The 17,691-nt window shown below is 47.6% G+C and overlaps 1 protein-coding gene across 4 annotated transcripts in view; it reads right to left on the bottom strand.

The window, feature by feature from the left end:
* Positions 1-4,235: 4,235 nt before the first annotated feature.
* Positions 4,236-17,691, bottom strand: part of GSG1L (GSG1 like) — a 56,462-nt gene continuing 43,006 nt past the window's right edge. For 2 of the 4 annotated variants that reach the window (XM_042037820.1, XM_042037819.1), the window contains 2 exons: positions 5,577-6,182; positions 4,236-5,070 (listed from right to left, as the gene is read on the bottom strand). In XM_042037820.1, the coding sequence (XP_041893754.1) occupies positions 4,644-5,070; positions 5,577-6,182 (1,033 nt within the window). In that variant the 3' untranslated portion in view covers positions 4,236-4,643. Of the gene's footprint in view, positions 5,071-5,576; positions 6,183-10,317; positions 11,942-12,504; positions 12,573-17,691 lie in introns of those variants that run through there. The other 2 variants (XM_042037821.1, XM_042037822.1) reach the window with 2 other exon arrangements.

Below are 17,691 nucleotides of genomic sequence, written 5' to 3'. Positions count from 1 at the left end.
GTCAGACTCCAAGGAGGGGAGAGGTCCGTGGAGGAGGGCTCCAACTCAGAGTGGAAAAGTAACCACTTACAGAAACGGATGGATGTGAGAAATGGAGAAGCCTCTCGGGAGGCACTTTCACCTTGGAAAACAAAGATTGTAGATTTATTGTGGAAATTTCTGAAGTCAGGTTGAAATGGAGTGTGCCAGAGGCACTGGGTGTATAAATGTGTAGAGAACACATCGTGAGGAGCAGGCATTCAGGTAGGACTAATGGCGAAGGCATTAATTGTAATTAATGGCACTGCCCAAACCCTTGTGACTCAATTCAGGATGGATGATACCCATAGTTGATATCAAGATGTAGACAGTTACCTAAAACTTGCTGTGCTGTATTTTAGTCATAAAGCAGAAGAGCTGGTGGACTTGTTTTGCATAAAGCATTTGCATTATGCAGGGATATTATTATTAACAGTACGAAGGGGTAACCCATGAGGTCATAAAATGCATGGTTCAGTGAGTGACTTTGACTGCAATTATGCATTAGAGATATTAATGAGAAGGCTGACAAATGAATTGGTGATGCATGTAGATCTAACCCCAGCAAAGAGCCCTCCAAACCAGTGCTACAAAAAGTTTGCCATTTATCTTCTTTATCCACTGATGCAGATGTAAATTAAGTTCTTTTATCTGTTGTTGTTGTTGTTGTTGTTGTTAGAAGTTTGTTTTTATTGCAATGGTTTAGTTTTTGCAGCACAGTGTTTATTATTCAGTTTTTTTTACTGGAATGCTGTCTGATCAGAGGGGTTGGACAAGCTGACCTCCAGAGGCTCTTTCCAGCTGAAATTATTCTGATTCCAGGAGCAGTATGCATCAGGACCCTCTGTTTAACATAACTTATCTGTAGAATCTGTTCTGCCAACTGAAGCCCATCGAGCCACAGCGGGGGGGATATTAATAGGTTGCTTATTTAATGCAATCAATCAGTGCAAACTACAGATTGCCTGAGGCTGGAAAAGGTATCGTCGTCCTCACACTTCTGACCAGACATCTGCTCTGGGAGATGACACAGGGGAGGGCAGCCTGTGCCACGACTCTGAGGCCCTCAGGATACAGGCAGGGATGGATGCCTAACAGCCAGCACGTCCCTTGAATGAGTGTGATACTAATGGCTGCAAAATAGCAAATGTAATGCCTGTGGTTAAGAGGGAAAAGGAAAGAAAGTCATCTGGTCGGGTATTGGGTATTCAAGCTTGAGAATATGTGTTCAAGGAAAAAAGAATATTTTAATGAAGAGGAGACAGAATGCAACATGGATTTAGAGGCTAATTTTTCACTGTGTGTCTGATTGCCTGCCCTGCCTGTCTCCATACAAGTGGAGGTGATAACATTTTGGAGAGAAGGCTAATCTATGCTAAGGAGCCATGCAGGCGGGGTTCGAATCAGTGTGAATTGTCCAAGAATGGCTGAATCTCTTTAACTGTCACAATAATGGGGCTGTATAATTGCTTTTCTGTCTGAATACCAGGCAGCAAGACCTAGAGCCTTAAGACAGAGCAAGCTTATAACAGGGCACATTCTGGCAAGCGCGGGATGTTAAAAATCAACGCCAAAAAAAATTGCTTTCAGGCCTGTATATTTGAGACACTGCTGTCTTGGTTTGGTTGTGCTGACTCAGTTTTGTACTCTGCAGGGAGAAGGGCTCTTCCTGCAGGTGTGGGCAGCCAGCCCTCACCCTCCTGTTGTGTTAGGAGTGGGTGAACACAGGAAAAATAGGCTGGACACAGAAAAACTCTTTGGGATTGTGGGTAGACAGCTGTGCTTCTCTCCCCAACAAAGCAGCAAGGAAAGCTGAGACTTGTGGAAGGATGAAAGGACTTTGGTAATGCACATCAACAAGAGGAAAATGCGTAGAAAATCAGTGGATTTTTCTACCTGTATAAAAATCAGGAAAGGTGCCTCAAGTACAAGGAAAGGGTCACAAAGAGAATGCAGTAACTGAAGACTGAGACATCTTCACAGAGCAGAGCTGCCTTCAGTGGTGTAAATGCAGCAGAGGGAAAGGAAGAATTGAGGAGTCCGTAAAGGACAGGAGGATTGGGTTTGTCCTGCTGCTTTCCTCCCCTTCCCTCGCAGCTGAGCACTTGGGCTGCTGTGGCTGGCAAAGCTCTGGGACAGACTGTAGGGCTCAGAAGGTGCAGATACCTAATAATAATGTATAAATAATGTATAGAAGCTCTGACAAGACTGGCCAGCTCCAGCTGGATGCAAATAACCTGGAAATTCCACTGGAATAGCTAAAAGCCAGGACCATCAGGGTAAAAGCCCTAATGCACAGCTCCAAAGTGGTGGAGGTGATTCACAGCATAACTGACCCTGTAGAAGGAGATGCTGAAACCTGAAAGGGACCCAGAACTGACACTATGTGACAGAACTAGCCTTGATGATGTAAGGCTAATAAAAATAATTCATGGACTTGTGCTGGATCTGAGGCATGAAGAGAATGAGGCTAAAAGAGAAAATCTGAGCATATTGTCTGGCCTCATGTACATGAGATACCACAGAGCCTCCTCTTACAGAAACAAATGTGTTAAGGTTTTACAGGCAGGGAGGGCAGGCAATGCAACGTATAAAGATTGATATTGCTAAATGTGTTTTTGTCAGTTCAGTGTCCACTGGAGGTTATGGAAAGCTCCAAAGAGAGACCTCTGAGAGAGCTGGGGGTCTGGTCTGCCGTAGAAAAATAAGTGTGGAGCAGTGCCTGTGTGAGTTCTGCAGGAGGAGGATCAGCCTTGTCCCACCCATGTGATCCAAAGGGACGTTTTCCTACAGGAAAGAGCCATGAAAGCAGAACAGGATGCAGGGGGGTGTTTGTGTGAGACTCAAACCCCCTTCCGCGGTGCACAGAGCCTTCCATTTGTTTTGAGATGGCCCAGCCTGGGTGATTTGCTCTGAGGGGACACTGCATCTCCAGTGACTCCGATCATCCTACACACCCCTGTGCCCACCTATGGAGGGAGCTGGCTTTTCCCAGTCCCTTCGGGTGCTGTCACTGTCCCAAGGGCACACGCTGTGTACAGCCCTGTTGTCCCTGGAGGTACCTGGAGGTGCCAGCTGTGGCTGTGAATCTTGGCTGCAGTGTGGCACAGAGAGGCTGTGTGTGTGCCTGCGTCTGCACAGCATCTTGGAAGGGAAATAAATTGCTAATAACAGGGAGCTTAAGCCAAAAAGACCATCCTGCTGAAGGGATGGGAGCTCTGCCACTAAAGTCAGTGTCCCCATGGAGATGTGGCCAGCAGGTACAGAGTGCGTGGCTATGGCCCCTTCTCGTCACCCAAGGTGTCTGGATCTGTGGTGGCACAGGGAATGATCTGCTTTCAGTGTTTTTGTAATTGTTTTTTTCCTCCTCCCTGTTATTTTTGGAGTAAGCTTTAGGGGTAGATTACAGCCCAGCAGAGGGGAAGGTGGGCTGAACTCTCAGGTTGCCTCTTGGCCTCCCTGGGGCCTGGCAGGGAGCAGCAGGATGGATGTGTTCTGGGGTTTGATGTGTTTGTCCCACTGAGACCAGGGAAGTGACCCTTTCCAAGAAGTGTCACTGACTCTGAGAGGGACTGGGGGAACCAGTGGGGCAGGGAAGTGTGGCTGCCACTGGCACTGAGCAACGTAGCACAAGGACATCCCTCCACCCCTCCACTCTCACCTTTACAGAACAGGCTGCAAGGCCAGGCCTGTGGGCAGAACCTGGGGGACAAACTGTTCATCCATGGCACGTTGCTGGTTCCCAGGTGGGGAGGAAGGAGCTCCAGGGCCATTTTCCTGTGTGTCCTCCATGACCAGCAGCTCCCATCCCTTGGCACAGGCTCCATAGCAGTGCTCCCCTTGAGGGACCCTTGCAAGGGGCCCCAGCCTTTCATCTGGGTTAACACATCTGAGCTGGTCTGTCAGACCAGTCACCACAGACTGGGAGAGCTGGAGGTCACAGACCTTCACCTGTCTCACTGCTGGGTTGGTGATTTAGGAGCACATGGCAGAGTTTTGTGCCCTGGCCCCCTTTAGCTGAAAGGGGACCTGGGTGGTCTCACCACAGCTGCTCACCACCGTGCCCTGGGTTTGTGCCCCTGAAACCAAGGATTCAGTTGGGCAGAGGAGGGTTTGAAATGCCCAGGTCTCATTCCAGTGCATGTTCAAGTTATGATGCTGATTGATTTGATGTGCAAAGCATTTTTAGACAAATAAATAAAAAAGAACAGGCACTATTTTCTAACAAGTAATGTCATTTAATGAATGATACACTCTAGAAAATAGAAACTACCCAGATGCTGGTTGGTTGGTCTGTTTGGGGCTGGGAGAAGGCCCTTGCTTGGACGTACAACACCTTCTTGGGATTCTTTTGTCAGCATTTGTAGTTGCTGGAAACAAGGAAACGTCCACAGATTGAAAGAGACACTAAAGGAGCAATTGTTTTCTAAAATGTGGGAAGAGTCCAGGATGCCTTCCCACTCTGTGTCGTTGGGCAAGTGGCACGAGGGCTCAGAGCTCACCAACACCTTTACAGACAATCCGTACCTAAAAGGGACAGACTCAGCTGACGGGACCTAGCACAGTCCAGTCCTCTAAAGTCACCGGAGACCTCGCACTCTGCACAACATCTGTGGGCTCTGGTGCTACTGCACTGCTCTCTGGGTGCTTTTCTGCATTTGTTGTGTCTCTTCCCTCAAGGTCTGGCTGCTAATTCCAGGGAATATGCTTTTCAGAATGTCACAGTAGACCATGTACAGCTCTGGGTCTATTTTGGGCTTGGGCAGGGAGCGGGAGTTGCAGGCCTGCTCGGTGGCTGGGTGCTGTGGCCAGTAGACATCGCTGAAGAGGGCAGTGAGGATTTTGTGGGCAGCCTTGTAAGGGTCGTCCTCAAACTGCACCATGGCCTTGAGCTCCGTCAGGGTGTAGCCGTTGTACCTCTTGCTGTCCTCGGCCAGGGGCTGCACCGTCTCACCAATGTGTCTCACCTTCCACTTCAGGCATTTCAGGTCTTCCTTTACATCCTCTAGCTCTTTCTCCATGGCTTGGAATTCCTGTGTGGTTACAAATCTCCTGCCAAGGAAAGAAGTGGCAGAGACAGGGTGGAGTTCAGAGGCTTGGAGGAGTGGGGTCAGCCCAGCTTGCCTGGGGTCAGAGCAGACAGCGGAGGTTTGGGAGGGACATCCTGGCCACGTCGCTGAGCACCATCCCCTGCTCTGCTCTGTCAGGCTCCAAGTGACAGCAGAGCTTCTCTCTGCTGGTACAAGGGAAAGTTGTGCTGCCTCGTTTGGAAGGAAAGGAGGCGCCTGAAAACTGTGCCCTGTTGGAGGAGCTGAGGTTGATGACCTGGCCCAGGTCTGTCATCGGGTCTGGAGAGCTAAATGGGTGTTTGGGGAACAGGGCATTTTGCTTCCTGGATAACAGGGTTTAGTGGAAGAACAGGGTAGTTACTGAAAAACAAACACTGGGGACGTCTGAATCATCAAGATATTTAATTTTTTTTATGGGGGGTTCTTAATGATTCTATACCAACATGGGTCATTTGAGGACTTAGACACCTGTGTTGTCTGGATACATACCTCTCATGATCAGGATCTTCCAGATCTGATTCAAACCCCTTTCCTGTATTCTTTAATTCACTTTTAGAATAGCCAGGAGCCTGGGAACTCTCTTCAGGAGTTGTTGTTGCTGGAGGCCTTGTGCTTGTCCTGGTTGGGGTCAGTGTGTGATCTGAAGCTGAAGCTTGTACGTTTTGTGCTGTGTGAGGACAGAAGGTAGAGAAGGAAGCTGTGTTGATCCCTGGGCTGACTGGAGAGGAGTCAGAGTATTGCTGTGGCTTGGCTGAGCTGGGTGTTAGATTGCGCCTGAGGCTGGCTGGGCAAGATGCTGGAATAGTCCTTGCTCCCAGTGGGCTGGAACACGATATTGCTAAATTTGTATCTCTTTGCTCAAGTGGTTGAGGGTTTGGTGATTCCCCTGGGGCCAATCTAGTGATGGAGGTGATGTCCAGCAGGGTTTGATCCTGAACCATGGAGATCTGGCTGGTTGGTTCTGATGAAAGTGAAGAGCTGCTTGATGTGTTGCTGGAAGAGCTTGATGTAGCGAATGGGGGTATTTTCTGAGCATTATGATCACTCCTGTTCCTCTGCGGGCTAGTGACACTTAGAGCTGGGTGTTGTGAAGCCCTGAAGAAAGACAAACACACACTTTTTCCTCTGGACTGTGCTAAAGGCTTATAAGACAATTTTAGGCCTGTTTTGGGACAATTTTAAGCCTGTTTCCCACAACTGAATTTCCCCGTAGGCTGATTTGCCTCTCGTGTCCTATAAAACCCTCTGCTTCTCGTGATCAAGGGCAAAGCATCTGAGAATAAGGCACATAAATTCAGGACCAGCTCCTCCCTGCTGCCAACTGAGCACTTGTCAGCTATCCTCAGTGTGAGGATCACTGGAACATCCACGTTCTCCTCCCCAAAAGTCACACAGCTCAGCGAGAACCAAGGATTTGGTGCTGGGGAAGGACAGGAAGGGATGAAAGCTACTGGCATAATGACTGTGAGAACATAAAAACCTGGCTGCAGGTGGCCACAGCACCTGTCCCTGACCATCCTGCCCACTGTGAAGACCTGCCTTCCTTCCATGGGCCCTCATGCTTCAGCCTCCTGGGAGCGCTGCTTGGGAACTCAGGGAATTAGGGGATGGCTAAATTTTTCTTAGTTTGTCAATCCTGATGGCAAGAGAGGAAGATGTTCCACCCTAGTGGCCTGGAACTGTGCTGAAAGGTGGGGAATGCAGCTAGAAATGCCTTGACCTTGAAGGGGAACACAAAGGCAACCACAGTGCAGATCATGGTTCAGGATTTCTAACAGCCAAAGGACATGACAAACTTTCGTAGTGATGCCAGGGACCAACTGAGTCTTTCTGTGCATCTGGTGAATTCTTGTGGTGGAAGACAGCAGCAAATCCTGGTCTGGATGGGATGTATGAGGTCCTGTCCTGTCAGCACCAGGGGCCTGAATTAGCTACACAATCACATCTCCACCTCCCTGCACCTTTCTCAGTGTTGGATGCAATTAAACACCAAATATTTAAGGTTCTAAAGAGTATGTCTCACACCTCTGGGCTTCAATAGGGTTAATTTGCTAAATCACAGCTTAATTATCAGGTTTAAATCAAATATAAAGCTTTTATAATTGGAAATGCAGACAGTTACAGAGCTACTGCATAAAAACAAAGCCAAAAAGGAATCATAAAATGGGTTATATAATGGGCAGGAGGGAAAACAAGCACATACATGTCCCAGGGAGCACCTGGGAGTGCCTTGCCTTCTTAACCCGGCTGAACAGGGCTGGAAGGCCGGAATTGTATGAGAAAAAGCTTTTCACCCTGAGGGTGTTCAGACAGTGGGATAGAGGCCAGGAGAGGTATTGGGATCTCCATCCTTGGACATGTTCAAATCTCAACTGGGCAATGAATGAAGCAGCCTGATCCAACCTGGACATTCTGGGAGCACAGGACTGGAGCCCTCTGGGGTCCCTGTCCACACTGTGTTATTCTGTTGTTCTGCCTAACTATGAAAAGAATTTATTCCTCCCCCAGTTCCCCTTTTTCCTCTCACTTTTCTCCCCTCTGGGTCCCACCTCAGCGTCCTTCTCTTCTACTGGAGCCTCTGGGCTGTCCCTTTTCCCACTGACTTTATAGTGCCTGTTGCCGGAGAGTCCCTCATGAATGAAAAGGTTTTTACAGGAAAACCAGAGTTATTTGGCTCAGAGGGATTGCTGCCCCTTCCTTGCATAAGTCAGGGTCGGTAGCTCAGGCTTTGGACCTTTTGGGAGACAAGAGACAACCCCACTTTAAGGCAATTAAAACAAAAATGCATTTTTGTTGTTAAAATTACGTGTATTTATCCTCAAATATCCCACGGTGTAAAACTATCTGAACCTGAACTGAGAACAGCCCCTACCTCCATTCCAGGGGGAAATAGAATATGCACAATGAAAGGGTGCAGATAGAGTCTGAAAGACTTTGTTTCACATGTTTAGCAGTGTGGGACAGGGTTGGCTTGAAGCGGGGTAGTGGTTTGGGGAGTTTTTTGCATAAATCCAGGATTAGCTGTAGGAGATGAAGCATTTATTGAAAGATGCAATTTAAAAGAGTGACAGAAAGCACTTTTCATAACTAATCCCACTGAAATTTATATAAGAAGCCTTTCAATTCACCTGTGCACTGGAGGAAACAAAAATGTATTATAAACTGTCAGCTTATTTTGCTTCCCTTTTCCACCCCTTAGTTTTCACTGGCTGCCATGCTCCACCATGGGACTGCATTTACTTTTATCATCATCCTTACTTCAGAAGCAGAAAAACTGGTAGCTCAAGAAGCAATGTTAAAGCAAAATGTCAGTCTGGATGTTAGCAGAGGTAAATGAGGACAGAACCGAGACCTTTAGCTTTGGAATTTCCTGGTGGGCAAGGCTTTGCCTGCAGACAGGAACGAGATTCCCACTGCTGTCAGTGCAGCAAGGCTGGATCTTCGACCCGTAACCATGGTGCTTTATCAGAGGGGATTTTTCCCCACCTGTTTTTTAATGTGGTGAATCACTACGAACTGAATAAATTACAGGAAGAATTGCAAGACCTGGAGTTGGAATCAATGCTGACATGAAATAGGCAGCTGATTGCAGCTGTCAGGTACCTCCATAAGGAGAAACCTTGGCTCAACTTTGAGCGACACTTCAAATGCGTCAAGCCCTTGTTGTCTGCCGCCTCCCAGCCTGTGCTGCTCAGCATATAAAGCATGTTCCCCGTTGTCACAGTGACCTTGGCTGCCATCTGTGCCTTGCCCTCTCCAGCTCAGCTGGTGCTACAGAATTTTTGGAGACATTTGAAAGTTGCCTGCACATCCAGCACCACTTTGCTTCCGTGGCGCTTGCGACTGAGGGAAAAAAAAACCCCAGTGGTTATTCTTTGTTTTTTATGAATCATTTCCACCATGCTTTAAACCTAGAGTTCTTCTGATGAACTTGTCTGAATAGAAAAAAATTACACTATGCTTTAGAATGAAGCACTGAAGGGCTGGTTGCATAAATCTCACTGTAGACAGCCGGGGTGGGAGGATGGTAGAGGAGCTGTGGGATGGGCCCAGGGGAAATGCCTACAGGGTGATGACATGAGAATAAAACTATTTTTTCCAAGGCCTCCTCTTTGTCAGGTGACCCTTCTGAAATGCCCACGCTGCCAAAACAGTGACATATTATTTCTTTAACACTGAATTAATTTTGAATAATCTTTCAGTTTTCTACAAGAGAAGCTGGTGTCCTGAACCCTGGGTTTATCTGCCTCAAATAACACCAAGGCTTTTAGCCACAGACAGTAAGAATGTGCTGTTTCCTGCTGAGCTGTTGCTCTTCTGGGCTATTTATCTCTTCTTTGGCTTTGCCACCACACCTGTCCCTCCTTGTCCTTTGTGATATTTCTACTGCCTCTCTCTTGCCCCTTGTTTTATATTTACCATCTGTACCTCTCCCACCTGCCCTGTGGGATCCAGGCTCCTCATATTAATGCCTCATGGTGGGACAACTCTGGAAGAAAGGATGGAAGTGGCATGGACATACAGATGTCTGAAATCAGGGACTATTGCTATCTGGAGCCTAATAACAGTGAGCATTTCTTGCTAATAAATAACTGTGCAACAACAACAACAACAGAATCCTGATGTAAAACTTCTCCTTCTGTATTTCTGTGCAGTGGCTGGAGCATCAAGATCTCCCAGCCCTGCACTTCTGAAAGAAAAAGTTGAGACCTCCAAGGTCAAAAATGACAGCAAATAGGCTTTAAAAGTGTCTGGAAATGCTAAATTTGGTATGTCCGGGGGCATCAGATGTATAGGGGCCAGTGCCATATGTTTGCACAGGAAGGCAGCTTGGGGAGAGCAGAGGAAGCCAAGTTATAGTTAGAGCTCCCTGGTGCTGCTCTCAGCCCAGCTCAGGTAAGTTTGAACCCTGCTAAAGGGGTTTAAAGTTAATAAAATAATTTTCTTTTTAACCCTGTTAAAAGAAAATTATAGTTTAGTGATGGGCGTTAAATGGTTTAATGTAGAATTATCAAGACTGAATAATTGCATTGTCCTGATTGAGGCGCCTCTGGAATCAAACTTCTGATGGAATTTATAATTTAAGGCTGCTTTTCAAAACGGAGAGCTCAGTCTTGCCAACAGAGGAACCTGATATCCTGCCCTGGCATAAGGCCCTTTGTGCTACCTGTGCTCCCACAGTGCTGTAGGGCTGCTCAAAAACCTTTAACATTCTCTCTTCCAAAATCACCTGGCCAGGTAGTGTTTGTCTTCCACAATCGCTCAGTCTTGTTCTCCTCTTTAGAGCTTTTGCTCTTTCACTCCTCAGCAACACTCCCCCAAGTCCTTTCCTCTCAACAAGGACAGATGCCCTGTTTTGTCTTCGTGGGAGGACAGAAAGATTCATGATGCCTGAGGATGAGCCAGTATTCCTTATCTGCTGTTTGGCTCAGATTAGAACCTCCTCAGAGTGCTCCTGGGTGAGGGCAGCTGGCAGGTCCTGCCGGGAATGAGGCGCTGGTTGAGGTGAGCAGCAGGAATAACTCCAGGTGGTGCCTCCTGGTGTCCTGCTGGCACAGGACCACCCCTGTGTGAAGTGTCCACGAAGTGCTCCCAGTGACCTGCTGGCATTTCCTCTGCTGGTGGCATGTGGCTGCTGGGTTGGTCTGTTCCTGGTGACGTGTCGCCTTCTTCCACACCACCCATGGGGTCAGTGTGACCTTGGTGGCTGCTCTGCCTTCAGCCAGGCCCTTCTCAATCCTCTGCTGGCCGTTCTCAATCCTCTGCTGGCCACGGGTCCCTGGCATGGGGAATGTGACAAGGACTGGGAGTGTGGGACCCTGGAACCAGCATCAAGGAGAATCCTGGGGTCAGGCACAGGCCAGTTATGGCTTGGTGGGCTTGCTTGAGGAAGGAGAGGTTCATGTGAGCATTGTGAAGCTTTGTGCCATCCCAAGCAGCAGTAACTAATGGTTTTTCCTCCCTAATAAGCATGGATAATGAGCATTTTGCAGCTTCTATTGGATTTGTAAGTAAACTGTGAACTGAGAGCACGGCTTCACTCCTGTCACTTCATTAATATTGATCTGATTTCATTACAGAAGGTAATGGATGTGAGGCTGAGCCTGATGGAATATTGAGGAATGGCCACTGTTCTTTAACCTGACTCAGGGCTTCTCGTTTGTGGTTTGCTTCCTCAGCACTGTTAGCACTCTATGGGATGAGCTCTGTGTCCTTTAACATTGAAACACCTGGGACAGCGCTGGGCACAGGACCAGCAGAGCCCATTCCTTGGAACACCTATTGTCAAGACTTGTTATTTGTTCTTTGAAACAAAGACTTCTGGACAGGTTTCAATAATAAAATAAGCACATTTGAGCACCTGCCAGGAGCTTGGCAGGTGAGGAATTTTCTCAGGAAACATGACCCAGATCAATTTTGTACCAATAGACATTTTCAGGCCTGTGAGAATGAAGGATATGGATCTGCCTGTGGAAAGGTCCATGACTGACATGACATTTTCAAGGAGCAGGAGTTACCAAGTGAGCTGATGACAAACCGAGCTGGAGAGCAGTGCCAGCACTATCATGCCTGTGGGGACACCACCTGCAGTGACATGGGACAGGAGGGCTGTTCCAGCAGGTCTGGTGAGGGAGCAGGACCCTCAGGGGTTGGGGTTACAGACACCAAGCTTCCATGAGTATGTGGCTGAGATGTGCATCTCAGCAAGACAGAGGCAGCAAAATGCCATGAGGTTTCCAAATTTTAACAGCGCAGAGCCAGCAAGTCACTCTCCCAAGGCTCCCTCCTGCTGAATGAAGGATCACTTGCTTTCTTTCCAAGGAAATAGATGCATGAAACTGCACACATCTTTCCTGGAGAGTAAAGAAAAAGTATAGTATTCAGAGCAAGGCAGGAGCCGTGCTCCAATACTGCTCTGTACATTGAACCACTGATTCCCATAGCTTAAAGCAAGAGCTTTTGCAAACACTGAATAAAAGCACAGCAATTTCCAGAGAAAGTGCAAGAAATGGCATTAATTATACTAACGTTATTGTCTACCAAAGCTGCTTTCAATCATTTTTATATTCAATAGCATGCATCATCATGAATTGGTGATAAATATAGATGAAAAAAGGTAGTGATAATGAAAGTTATACAGGTGTAAATTAGAGCATATTTTTAAACTACTATGAAGTCACAGCTTCTTGAGATAACACAAAATTATAGGATATGTGCACATCCTAAATTGAATCCTGGAGAATTCTGTACTGTTCTTATGCTGGTTGGTTATCTCTTGGGCAATGCTGTCTGGGAAGGCAACAAACCTCTATTTCCATAGCTTCCTACTCCAAACCTCATTCTGAGCCCCGGGGAGCCAGCGTGGGGACAGTACAAGCCATTGTGTGCTGGACACATTCGAGCCATGGTCACTTACTATTTGGGGAGCAGCTATGGAGGCACTGTAACCTCAGGTCCCCAGCCTCAGCCCTCTCCTCCTCAGTCCTGGAAAAGAGAATATAGAAGTAGCACCTTTAACAGAAACAAAGGCTGCTCCCAAATGTACACAAACGGAAGGGTCAAAACCAGTAAGAGTCCAACATACCTGGGCTCCTCCATCTATAGCCAGGCCCAGCACGGAGATCGTAATGGGCTCAGGAAGGACTTGGTTCCCCTGGCTTTGCCCCTCTTGGGGAAAGCTCATGTAAAGAGGCCTTGGGGAATAGAAATGAGGGGCTCAGGGCTGCATCTCTCCACTCTTTCCCTCTTCAGGATGGATCTAAGCACCGGGGACCAACAGCATTGTATGTGTGTGTTGGAAGTGGGGATGGTGCTACTGCTGCACCATTTTAGTGCCAGTCCATGTGATTTTCCAGGAGGAGCAGCTCTGTGGATAAAGCTTCCTGTGTTGCAGAATAAAGTACAGAAAAAAGCCAAGGCAGGAGGTTGTGCTGGTCCCTGTGCACTGATGAAAGGGGAATGGGAAGATTGGAAATATCGGTGTCTGTGTGAAGAGGAACTGACTCTGCCAGTGGGAGGGACATTAGGTCAGTAACTGAAACCCTGTTCAGGTACTTGGGTGACCGAGGAGGAAATCAGAGCAAAAGGTTGGCATGTCTTTGGAAGGCGTTGGTATGATCTGCACATCTGACTCAGGCACAATGGACTTAGAGGAAGCAAGCTGTGAGTACGATATGAAATGTGCAAAGAGGGAAAAAATAGCGTGTAAATGATGATTTGAAAAGTTCTGGTTCTCACAGTGTTGGGAATAGTCCTGATTTATTAGCTCTGCAATAGCTTTGGTCCTGCTGTCTGTTTCAAACTGCTCCTAGCAGTTAAAACGACATTTTCTGTCCCTGCAGAGACATTTTGTCTGCACTGCTATCGATGGCAGTTTGAACTCAGCTCATTCCAGAATCTCACCAGTAGCATCTGCCTGCTTATGTTGGTGTTGCAGATCAGAGTAAGGGCCCAGTCAGCAAGAAAAATGTTGTGAAATCAGCTGCAGTGGCACAATGGGTGTTGATGGACAGCTGCAAACGCTGTGCTACGGATGGGTGAGCTGGGGGAGGTTGAATCTTCCAGATTTGCTTGCTAAATATGTTGATTTAACAGCCCCTGGTAAATGAGATTTGCTTCACAGGGGCACAAAGCTGGATAGCAGACTGGAGACAGGGCTGTGCTGATCTCTGGGGTCCCCTCATGGATAAGCCCCGACCCATCTCTGCAGTGGCCTCAGCTCCAGTGGGACTCTGCACCCCTGACCCGGCCTGGATGCACGTCCAAAAGCTGCTCTTGTCCTCACTAAAAGAAGGCCATGGGTAATTCCAGTTTCCTCACATCACTTCACAAACTTTTCATTACTTGCCTGAGGCAGTGATGAGCTCTCCGTGAGGATCTCACTTGGATTTGATTTCCACCCTTTCAGGCCCCCTATCCCTCACCTCAGGCTTCAGTCCTCATGAACCTTCACCCCAAGCCCGGACATTCCCTTGTCATCCCTGCAGCTATTCCTGCTGTTGTCCCTGCAGCTGTGCCCCTTGCCCAGGGGCTCCCTCTGCCCCACCAGCAATTCCTGCCCTGCCCCCAGCAAAGCAAAGGAGCAGAGAGGAAACTTTTCATTCTTTACCTGAAAGCAAAATCCACCAGAATCCTGGGAGAAGGGAAAAGTCTGCTGGGGAGGGTGGCTGAAAGGGTTTCTTTAATATATGAAAAAAAGAAGGCAAGAAACTGAGAACAAACTTGGGGAAGGCATTGAGTATGGGTAAGCTGGCTGTGCTGGCCCTTGCCTGGATGGATGTGATGATAGTGTTGGTGGAGTCAGTTGTGTGAGCAGAATTCTTGTGAATGCATCTTAATTATTACACAGCCGTAGGGACAAAGCTGCTAAAGCAGCAGGGGAGAGCTAAAGCTGCTAAAGCAGCAGCTACTAAACAGCTGGGCAGGGAAAGTGGAGAAGGTCTGTCACCATTCCTTCAGCTGGCTGTCACAGAGATTATCAGACTCCATGGGAGAGAACAAAGAATCCCTGTCCCTTTGGCTTTTCTGGAGGGATCCTCAGAGCAGGAAGGAAGGAAGCAGAAGGGCAGTGAGGGTTCCTCCTCTCCTGGCTGGGGTAAACCAGACACAAGGGACTGTGCTCATGACCATGTGGGGCAAGAGTATTCATGTGAAACAGAGCAGAAAGAGAAACTGGGTGGGATGGAAGAGAGATACTTGTTATGAACTGACACACAATTAACTAAAAACCTGAAAAAGATGAGCAAAGGTATAGACAAATATTCATTTCTAAGGAAGACAAGAAGAAAGGAAGGAAAAACACTTAAAGGACAAAGACTGAAAGCTGACTTTGCAGATAATTCTGATAATTTTATAGAACACTTAAAGCATGAATAATACCTCCAAGTCTGTACAATTGACCTGTTTTTCTCAGAGTTACCCTGAGGGCTACTGTACTTGTTATATCTGAAGAGCTCTAGTATCTTTTGATTTCATGGTGTGAACTACAGAGTCTGTTTTGTCTGGACTTTTCAAAGTATCCCAGGTCCGGATAGGAAATAATTGTATGCAACACCATGAATCTTTGATTTTTCAGCATCTGCTTAAATGTTTTCCCAGTGATAGGAACAGTGAGATGCTTGGCTGGTGAGAGGCAGAGCCTTGGGGGAGAGGGAGGCAGAGGGTTTGGATGTGATCCTGTGAGACTGACTCAGGGCTGGATAACCCCATGTGCTGGCTAAGGTGGAGTCACAGCAGGCTGTGGAGCAGAATTTGGAGTGTACACAGACATTTATGTGGTTCTAAAGGTCTTCCCTATGTTCTTCAGAGCAGAGGCTGCCCTTGGGATGTGGAGAGTGAAGTGAAGGAGCAGCAGGGACACAGAGGGCGAGGCTGCTGTGCAAGGGGAAGGGATGGGGAGCTGCTGGAGGGGGGATCAGCCCAGCAAACCATGGAATGATGTGGCTCATCCCCTGCACCTCCTGCACTGCTGGGGACAGGAGCACAGCTGTTCAGCTGGCAGCTCTCAAGGGACCATTTCAGCTCTTACATCTACGTTTCTAGCAAATCTTCTGCTGTTATATGCAGTTACGTGCAATTAAAAATAAGTGCAATACAATGATATATTTGAGGAAACACGTGCAAGATTGGCAGCATTTTACTGCCAGCACTTTTCATAAAGCAAATTTCTTCCCTGGGAGCAGGGGCCTGTAGAATAATATTCTGACAAAAAGGTTTTATCATGCAAAATGGGGCTGACACTTTCCTTCCTTGAGTCCCAGATGATAAATGGAGCTGTTGGGAATAATGATAAAGCTTTAATTTTCAGCAGACATATAGGAAAGTGCCTGTTGCACAGGGTGTGTCCAGCACAGAGGTTGGATATGTGTGGCCAGGGGGTGCTGAGTGTGCACTGAGGCAAAGGAACAGGCAGAAAGGGTAAAGATATGTGCAAAGTAACTGGAAGGAAGAAAGGCTGGAGGGTTTTATTCATGAGGTATGAAAAGGAACATGGAGGTGGAGGAGTAGGAGGGAATGTGAAGTATCCCTGGGTATATGCACAGGAAGGAAAGAGGATTTATTTTATTTTCTATTTGTGCAAAGGCAGATGGGAGCTCAGGGAAGTTGTGTGGGACTGAGGGCACCCACAGCATGCAGCAACAGGGTGTTGCTAATGGACAGTCCTTGGACCCCCTGCAGCCAGAGCATTCCCAGGTCACAGCAGGGAAGCTGGGCATGAATATGATCACTTTACAAATTAAAAATTTTGTATATTGCTGCACAGCTTTAAATCTCCAGAATGATCCCATGGTAACACTGTCTCTGGGCTTCCTATTATGTATTCAGATACAACAATTAAAATAATACGATATAAAAAAAGAAAGTCATAATCATGAAGTTTGGGAACACCACATGCTTGAGCTGTGTGTGCCAAGTGTGTGTGGAAGGGCGGGGAGGAGGTGACCGAGGAGGGAATTGTTGGGGGTGGGATTGTGTCATATTGTGAGGGCAAGAGGAGCCCAAATCAAATCCACAGTACCCATGCGAGAGAAAGAGGTCACTGTCCTGTGGGCCATCCATGTATTTTGCTATTTACTGTTCCAGAAAGGGCAGTAGTGGTACTTGAACAAGTTTCCCTAGCATTTCCCAATCTAACTCAAGACACTGTTCCTTATAATTCTGCTGGGCTCTTATCTGCAATTCTCGCTTCAATAATTCGTCTGGTTTCCCTCCCTGAGTGCTGATTTACCCCGAGGCACACACTGACCCCTTCCTCTTCACTGTGTCTGGGCTTTCTTTTCTCCCACAGAGAATATTTTAGAATTCACTGTCATGTCCAAATGCAAAATTCGGAAAATCATGGTTGTTTGCCTCATTTCTCTTTTCCTTCCAGTCTGAAAGGTAGAGTGAAAACTTGGACGTTAGCGGGGGGATAACTGTAACAACAGAATAACAAACAAGATAACCAAGGAAAAGCAATAATCACGGAAGCTCTCTAGTTCTGCCCTCCCAGGGGAGCTCCTCACTCTGCTGCTGAAATGCTGATCATTCCAAACCTTCTGTCCCCTCAGAGCTTCCCAACCACTCTCTTCCACCACGGAGAAAGTGCCCCACTGGTCTGACGAACAGAGATCCATCCTGCTTATATTTTCTGCCCCCAAAATATCTTTATATCACTTCAGCTCATAGGCTTTTGGTGAGGATTTTCTGTACTTCTCAGCTCTTCATCCTGTGAAGGTATATCACCCTGTGGAGCCCATCCCTGCTGTGTGAGCCCAGGAACTGTGTGCTCTTCTCAATCCACAGCTTTAAACAAAGCCTTAACTTTCTCACCAAAGAACGAGGGCAGCAGGTCCCTGGAGCAGCCACAGGGGTCAGCTACTGGGCAGAGTGACAGAGCACCTCTGGGCCTTGGGACCCACCAGGACTGCAGCCCAGCTATGACCCCGGTGGCAGTGGGGGTGGCACTGTGTGGGTGTTCCTGAAGTGCAGTGCAGTGTTCCTGCTGTGTTTGTGTGGATTTGCTCCAGAGGATGGGTTGTGCCAAGAAGCCAGGGATGGATTGTAGACATGTGACCATGGGAGATGGCAACCCCAAAGTGTCCTGGTGGTGGCTGGAAAATGC

This window comes from Corvus kubaryi, unplaced genomic scaffold, assembly GCF_017639235.1.
Source record: "Corvus kubaryi isolate FWS band 111438036 unplaced genomic scaffold, C.kubaryi_AGA036_p1.0 37387, whole genome shotgun sequence".
In the NCBI taxonomy this organism is placed as follows: Eukaryota; Metazoa; Chordata; class Aves; order Passeriformes; family Corvidae; genus Corvus; species Corvus kubaryi.
Note: the sequence above shows the minus strand (reverse complement) of the source record. Positions and strands in the feature narration are given on the sequence as shown.